Source organism: Drosophila mauritiana, chromosome 2R (assembly GCF_004382145.1).
Source record: "Drosophila mauritiana strain mau12 chromosome 2R, ASM438214v1, whole genome shotgun sequence".
Lineage (NCBI taxonomy): Eukaryota > Metazoa > Arthropoda > Insecta > Diptera > Drosophilidae > Drosophila > Drosophila mauritiana.
The window spans coordinates 17,400,411-17,407,997 of NC_046668.1; the positions used below are offsets into that span (position 1 = coordinate 17,400,411).

Below are 7,587 nucleotides of genomic sequence, written 5' to 3' on the forward strand. Positions count from 1 at the left end.
TGAACACTTGAGCTTGTGCCTGTGTGTGAGTGTGAGGGCGCTTGATTTTTGCACGAAAAATTGATTGGAAATTTATAAGCTAAACTTTTTCCACTGTTTGCTTTTGTTTGCGGCCCACGAAACAAACTTTTTTGGTGTGCGCGGTTGTGTTTTGTTTCTTTTTTTTGTTTGTTTTGTTTTTGTACCATTGCTGCCATTTGCAGCACTTGAAAAGGTCGCCACAAATGGAAGTGTATGTGTGTGTGTGTGGAAAATCCCCATCAGAAAAATATTGAAATTCGATTTTTTTCGTGCTCTCAGTAACCTTTTACCAGGTCCCCAGCTGTCTGTCAAAGCCTCGCCATGAGGCAGGAAGCATTTCGAATTATTTTCAGTACAAACTTTGTGTCGAGCACACCTAGAACTCACTCCAATCAAATAAAGTAAGTTCAAATTGTAACTATGCTGGTGGAAAAAAAATCTCCAATAAATATTCAACCCAGAGAATATTTGTGGTCACTTTTCGGTTAACAACGTTTTCAACTCAACTGTCTTCCACAGCGCTACCTATCATGCTCTACAGGATGAATTACTTGCTGATCCTTGGGTGTAAGTATACTTTACTTATCAGTACCATCTAGCGTGCAATTATTTATAATTAATTGCGTGTATTTCATGGCAAACCCATCCATTGTTTTGCTTTAGGTGCCCTCATGTTGATGCTACCGATGTACGGCGACTGTCTGCGCATGAAACGTTCTCAAGGCGATACTGCAAGTGATTATAATGAAACCACTACAATGGACAATACTGGCTCACTGAGCGGAAAAGCCACCGTGTTGGCCAATAGCACCATTACCACGGCTAACATGACTGAAGCCACATCTCCGGAGCAGAAGATTACTGCTGGACCGGTACGCAGCACTGTAGTTCGTGGAAAAACCACTAGCTCCACAACCACCACCGCATTATCATCATCACTTGCTGCTGTGGCATCCACATCATCGCCTCCGGATGCCGGAAAATTCCAGCTAGTGGAGGATCTGCTGGGACTGCGCCGTCCCAAGAGGCGTTTGGGTAGCCTGATGGACGACAGTCTGCAGCCACGACAATTGCACCACAAGCGTCGCCCAGCGGTGGAAGCTGCTGCTATGGCCACCTCACTGCCACCCAACCCGAATCCCAATCTTAATTCCAATCCCAATCCCAATTCCAGTCCCTATGTGTACTACAACAAGCTGGTTTCGCCCGATGGCAAGCACGAGATGAAGGAGTTCGAGCTGCTGGCGCCCAACATGATGATTGAGAGTGTGCAGCAGGAGTTGAACTACGGCCCGGAAGTTTTGCCACCGGAATTGGCCGGAGTGCTACTGCTGAATGCAGCCGAGAACACTCCACGCGGACTTCATAATGCAGCACCACTGAAGCACCATCGCAAGCACAAATCCTCGCCGGCTTTGCCACCGATGCTCTACATGCTGCAACAGCTGCTGCAGCCCACTTTCGAGGGAAATCTCTTGCTGGAACAACCAAAGGAGCCACAGCGTCGCGTTAGTTCACCCCTCTATCAATTCCTTGATGGCGCCATGGATCTGGCTTTGCGCAACAATCCCGATGTCATCGATCACCTGCTGGGCGATCACCTGGAATTGGAGCTGGAGATGGAAAAAACGAAGGGCATCAAGGATAAGGCACTAACGAAGAAGGCCAAGAAGGAGGCACAGAAGATGGAACCCAAGGAGGAGCTCATCGTCAGCTGTCCCATCCACCATGAGCACCATGCCAATCGCAATGGCGACATGGTCGAGGATGATGTCGTTTTGGTGAATGAGTGCCATCTGATCTAAATCTGAAACGGGCAGCTGTCACAATGTTTCTTAAAAATTTTAGGTTACTTGTTTTTCCACATTCTTTTTTTTATTTTTTGTTGCTCCAACTGGAAGTTTATATTTCTTGCATATGTAAGGATTTTACTCTGTATACAAAAACAGACAATAGAAACTAAATACACATCAAAAAGAAATATGTTCAGCGGAAGAATATATAAAAATCAAGCTCGATAGTTGCATTATAATCCTTAGGGAATGCCATCATCACGCAGAATGGCCATTGTTCCGCCCGTAACAAATATCAAACTTTCGCTCCAATCGACACCCGATCCCCTGGGTGGCCTTCTCCTTGAAGTTCTCCTTCGTTTTCATTAACAAAATCGATTTCCTACCTTGAAATGTCCTGAGCGCAGAGGTGGCTGGGCGGGAAAATTGATATGCCGAGTGCGACAGTGCAGCCAAACGAGCAAACAAATCTAACATACAAACCCTTGACTGCGGATGAGAATATATCCTCCATTTATAGCCATACATGTGTGTGTGTGTGTGTAGGAGTGGGACACAGCGAGTGGAGCCGAAAGGCAAAAGTTTTGCCGGCTGCCACTGCTAAATGCTGCTAATTTCGTATACAATAAAACTAATGTAAATTGCCACTTGACGTTCACTGGGCGTGTAAGTGTGTGCCATAGTATGTGCGAGTGTACTGGCTGCACATACATAGACATTAAATGGGGCACATAATGTGCTGGGAGTCAGTAATCGAGAATCAGGATTCAGGCTTCAGGACTCGGGACACCAAGGAAAACGCAAGCCAGTGAAATAGCGAGTGTCATGGGTGCCTGGCCATCAGCATAAATACAAATTTGCTTCACAAATCCATGTATATAATCTATATAAACTGCACTAGATGCCAGTACATCTACATGTGCCAAGCGGAAAAGTGCAACGCAGCATTCGTAAAATTGCGTAGCTCCTTCGTCTTCAAGATACATTTGTAAAAACGGAATAATGAAGTAAGATTGCACAATAATTATATTTGGATAGTGGTATAAAGATTTAATTATTAAATTATATATTAATAGTGTTTTATACCATTACCGACATATAAATGGAATAATTAAAGGACTTACGTGTTTATTTTCAGTAATTTCTAATTCTCTTATATTCCAAAAAAATCTTTTAAAATGTATTATGTTCATACAAATATACAAGGTGTCCATCTGATCAGGTAAACATAATTTCTCTCTCTGCACTCGGTGGCACTGCCAATGTCCCTGGGGTGTTAACTGGAGTGTAAATGCGAATGTATGTGCAATTCCCGCTGCTAAGTGACCAGGCCCCCTCCAACATAAACACTCGCGCACACATATATTTATTTACAAGTGTAAATAATAAATGCTTGCATCAGCCATTCCACATTCCACTCAACTCCAAGGTCCTGTCAGCACTGCAAGTGCATTAACTTTTGCCACACTTTCGTCACCAATGCCATTTTCGCTTTAAGATGACATCTGCGTAAATAGCTTTAAGATGCGTGCAATAAAGATATAAATATAAATATAAATTTCGAGAAAGGCAGGCGGCGACCACTTTCGCTAATCTCTTTGCTTTTGAAATTTATGGCTTCATTATGAGGATGACAAAGACGAGCGTTGCCAGGACATTGCCAGGACTCTCTTCTGTCAGTCACTCGCTCCGTCTGGCTGTCGGTCTGAATTCCAGCCAGTCTTTCGTTGCCTTTGTTGTTAATGTTATGGTTGTCATTTGGAAGCTTGTAATTACGTTAGCCACAAGTTGTTGCCAAAAGTTGTAATCTAGATTTCATAGTCAAAAGGCGACAGGCAACAACATAAAATTCAATTGAACTGTTGAGTCAGCAAAAGTCAAATGAATGGCATAGTACCTTTAAAATGCCGTTAAAGTCATGGCCCAGTATCAGGAATCTGCCCGAAGATATATAAACATTTTTTGGACAACTAAGGGGAAACTTTTCGCAAATAACCAGCAAATAAATTGGTGAGTATAAATTGCAAAAACCAGTTTTGCTGCTTTTAAGCTCACTCAGGCATTATCATCAATTTTAAACGAAAAGTGTTTTACTTAACTGGTTTGGCGTTTTTAAAGTGGTTTAATGGAAATTCGATAACCATAATTTGTATGCTAATAAATACAGCAATTGCTGTTAGGTAAAATCAGTTCGGTAATAGTTAAAATTGGATGCAAGTGAAATACATATAAAATTGTTGTTATTGAAATTAAGTATGTTAAATTGTTGTACAGATTGTTGTTCGTGTAAATTGATTTTTAAAATCAATTTTAACATCTTTTAAATATGTTTAGTGCTGGTTATTTACGCAGTAGCTTTTGTTATTTTATATAGTTCGCAGAAACCTTTTCTTAACGTAAATATGTTTCTTTTTAAAGGAACAAGTACAGTAAACACCCTCCAATTGTGTACACATTGTTAATATACATTACCTCACTCAATTCATTAAAAATAAATGCGACATGTGACAACAGAATTATGCAAATTTCAGTGTCACCTTCAATTGCATACCAACCGCACGCATACCGCAAAAAAAAACACATGGGCGAAAGGATACAAAGCCAACTGGCAGGAAAAATGGGTGAAAAATTGTTGATTATTTCGCTTGACGAAGGATTGTCGATAAAATGCCGAGCGATGCAGAATGCAGACGTTTCGCAATGAAAACGCTGTGAAAATCAATAAACAAATAAACAACGGCGCGTACAAGTGAGAGCATGCATCAAAGCGGCTTAAATGCAAGAAAACTCTATTTAAATTGTCAACAACGACGAGGCGTTGTGTGAAGTTATGGCCAAAATGGGATGAGGTGGGTGTGGTGGGCCATAGATGTATCCTTTAAAGTGCCTTTGGTGCTGTGGTGTGTTTAATTGGGTCGTGTTGTTGCTATTGTTTGCTCGTTTCCTAAGTCAAATTTATTTCAACGCACTTGCAAGTAAAACCGCAAAAACAGAGAAAAGTTGTGTATGTGCGCCTCCTTCTTGTTGCGTGCAAGTTTTACAAGTGCAAAACTTTGCTGTCAGGGATAGTTTATGTGCAAATTTTTGGTTTGGCTAGATACACACACAGCTCCCACAGAGACACTATCATCCGCACCTACACTCTGCTACATGGTCAGCAATTTTGCTTGTTGCCATTGTCAGCTGACAAGTCATTTGCATGCACACGCAGCAGTCGAACCAACACTCTTGCACAATAAGAAAAAAAATGCTTACGAAAAAGCAAAAAGACAAACAAACAAATGCAACCAGCAGCACACACACACAAAAAATGCCTTCAACTTGAGGCAGCAACTCTCGAACTGCCACTACAACAAATTGGCCACTCCCTGTTAGCATATAAATCACATTGTAAAAGACAAATTGAAAGATGTTGCTGCGGGCTGCTGTCGTTGCCCCAATCCCATGCAATTAACATGCGCACACAAAATGCATTTAAAGGTCTATGCCAAATTCCCATCCACTTTTGGCAAAGCACGCAAGGACACTGTGAGAAAATGCTAGAGAGAATGAACACCTTTCAAAAGAAAAATAAGATATAGTTATATAGTTGAGTTTTCGATAGAAACTAGCATTGATAATACAATTTAAAATATATATATCTATGGTCGAAAAGTGTTACAAGCAATTCACAGCATTTAGTATACCCCTCTACTCTACGATTAATAGGTATAAGTAGTGCATCAAGCCATTTTCAAGTAGTCGCCTTAGTCATAAAGTTAATCTGGCCCCGCCCATGAAGTCGGCAAATGATGAACTAGCCAGCCTGGCACTCAACTGACCCCCATTGCCCCTTTTCTTGGGCGTCCAGTGAGAGCAACAATTAAATGTCAAGTCTGCTGATTAATCCTAATGCCAGGATGGAAGGCAGTGGCTGGGAGCACGGGGTACTGCCAGATGACCACAGTGTTGTCAAGCCGACGCTGCCTCCGTGGAAATTCAATTTTCCAGGGCAATTACGATGCACAGTGGCCAATGCCTACGAGGTACACAAGCTACCAACGAATGCTTATTGAACAAATCATAGTTGATGGTGGCTAAGCTCAGCAATTTGAATTGAGGAAAACGCTCACGATTTGCATGCATAAACAAGGATCATCAATGTGGCTTGGCCAACTACTAAGCATTATTTACTGTACCCAGCTGAAACTCTGGAGACAATAATGCCATCGACTGGCTTACTTTCCCCCTCCCCACCAAACATTCACAACTCAATTTCAGTGGCTGGCAGTGGACAATGGCAGAACATTTAAATGCGGGCAAAGTAGAGATGTCTTAAAGCTGCAGATAAGTGGAATCTTTATTGTTTATTAGAAATGATTATTATTAATATTCACACAATGAGATTTTATGGTTCAAAGTGGTTGTAATGCTCCATTTGCCTCGGACCATCTGAACTTACTCGCAGGTGTTTTTTCCCCTAATAAAGATTAAGAGATTGTCGCCACGGACTTTCTCGCCACTCCTTTGTTATAAAGGCTAAAATCTGTCTGTTCTTGCCAATTCTTGCCTAATTCAATAAGATAATATGTCAAGTTGCAGGCGGGAAAACGCTTAAGTCACGTCATGTTGCCCACTCCGTTTATTATAACCATGTTCCTTAAACCTGCAGAATGACCGCAGGCAGATTGAGAAAGTTGGCTGACAACTTTTAAGCCATTTTTTCGCTTTTATTTTAGGTGTGCGCTAAGTGCATTTTAATTTGTCACTCACAAAGATGGCCAGCTACCGTTTTTTTTGCCGTGCACATTTTCCGCACAGCTTTTCCGTTGCCGTCGGAGCTGCAAATTACAACAAATTAAATTTTCGCAACCTACTCTTTTGGCCTCGAGGCAGGTGATTATGCATTTTTCAATGGTCCGGCTCCATCAACTGGCCTCCGTCTCTTTCATTTCGCTTGCATGCCGTCTCTCTTCATTCATGTCAAAGCCTTTTAATGGCCAATGATCCGGCGTGAAATCGGGTGGCCAAAAGCAGATATTGAACACATGAAAAGCGGCAAATAAATTCATTATTTGCTTTGGCCCTCGATTTATTATTGGATCTGCCAGCGCTGAAATTTTGATTACATTTTCTGTTTTTCTTGTTTTTTTCTCATGTTTCTATTTTGCAACTTCTGTTTGCGATTCTGACAGCTTGGCCATAATTGATTAATCATCAACGGCGAACTGGGAGCACGCTCTCGAAAAAATAAAAACTATTTTTCCTTCTCGTCTTGAATATTTTTTGGCCAGCACACTGGTTGGCGAAGAGCTAGGAAATGCCAAATAAACGAAGCGAAAGATAAAAGCGAAAATGGGAAATGCATAATTATGAATAAGTTATTGGCCATTAGCTCACGGGAAAGGCGGGTGGAAAAACTGGAGAGCCGAGCGAACCGAAAACGGAAGTGAAATACAGTGCCAAAGTCTGTGAGTGGCGTTGAACTTAATTAGACAGTGGGTATTTAAAATGCACTAGCTAGCGGGCAATTCATTTAACCAAATAGACAATTTCAGTTTATTTATTCCGACTACTTTTTGAATACAATCTAACACACATTATTTGTGCAGAGCAATTAGGGCTCGTTTGAGCTGATATTTGGCTCGCTCATTGTGTTTTTTTGTAGTTTATAGTTTGGATTTATTTTCAACATATGTCACATTGAATTGTTCGCCAACATATGTACGAATTTTGCATGAAATTTTAAATTTTATAACAAACTAAGAAATATACATAAGAAATTCCGTTTAAG

General features: G+C 41.2%; 1 protein-coding gene across 1 annotated transcript; it reads left to right on the top strand.

Annotated features, from left to right (window-relative positions):
- Positions 1-354: 354 nt before the first annotated feature.
- LOC117138155 lies at positions 355-2,039 on the top strand. The gene is made up of 3 exons (XM_033300032.1): positions 355-422; positions 541-588; positions 685-2,039. The coding sequence occupies exons 2-3, from the start codon at positions 552-554 to the stop codon at positions 1,824-1,826; spliced, it is 1,179 nt and encodes a 392-aa protein (XP_033155923.1). The 5' UTR covers positions 355-422; positions 541-551; the 3' UTR covers positions 1,827-2,039.
- Positions 2,040-7,587: the final 5,548 nt, after the last annotated feature.

What these genes read in the sequence shown, in the direction of transcription:
- LOC117138155 (XM_033300032.1), top strand. Translation starts at nt 552, where the DNA reads ATGCTCTACAGGATGAATTACTTGCTGATCCTTGGGT. An exon ending in TTACTTGCTGATCCTTGGGT is followed by an intron (nt 589 to 684) that starts GTAAGTATACTT and finishes GTTTTGCTTTAG; the next exon opens with GTGCCCTCATGTTGATGCTA.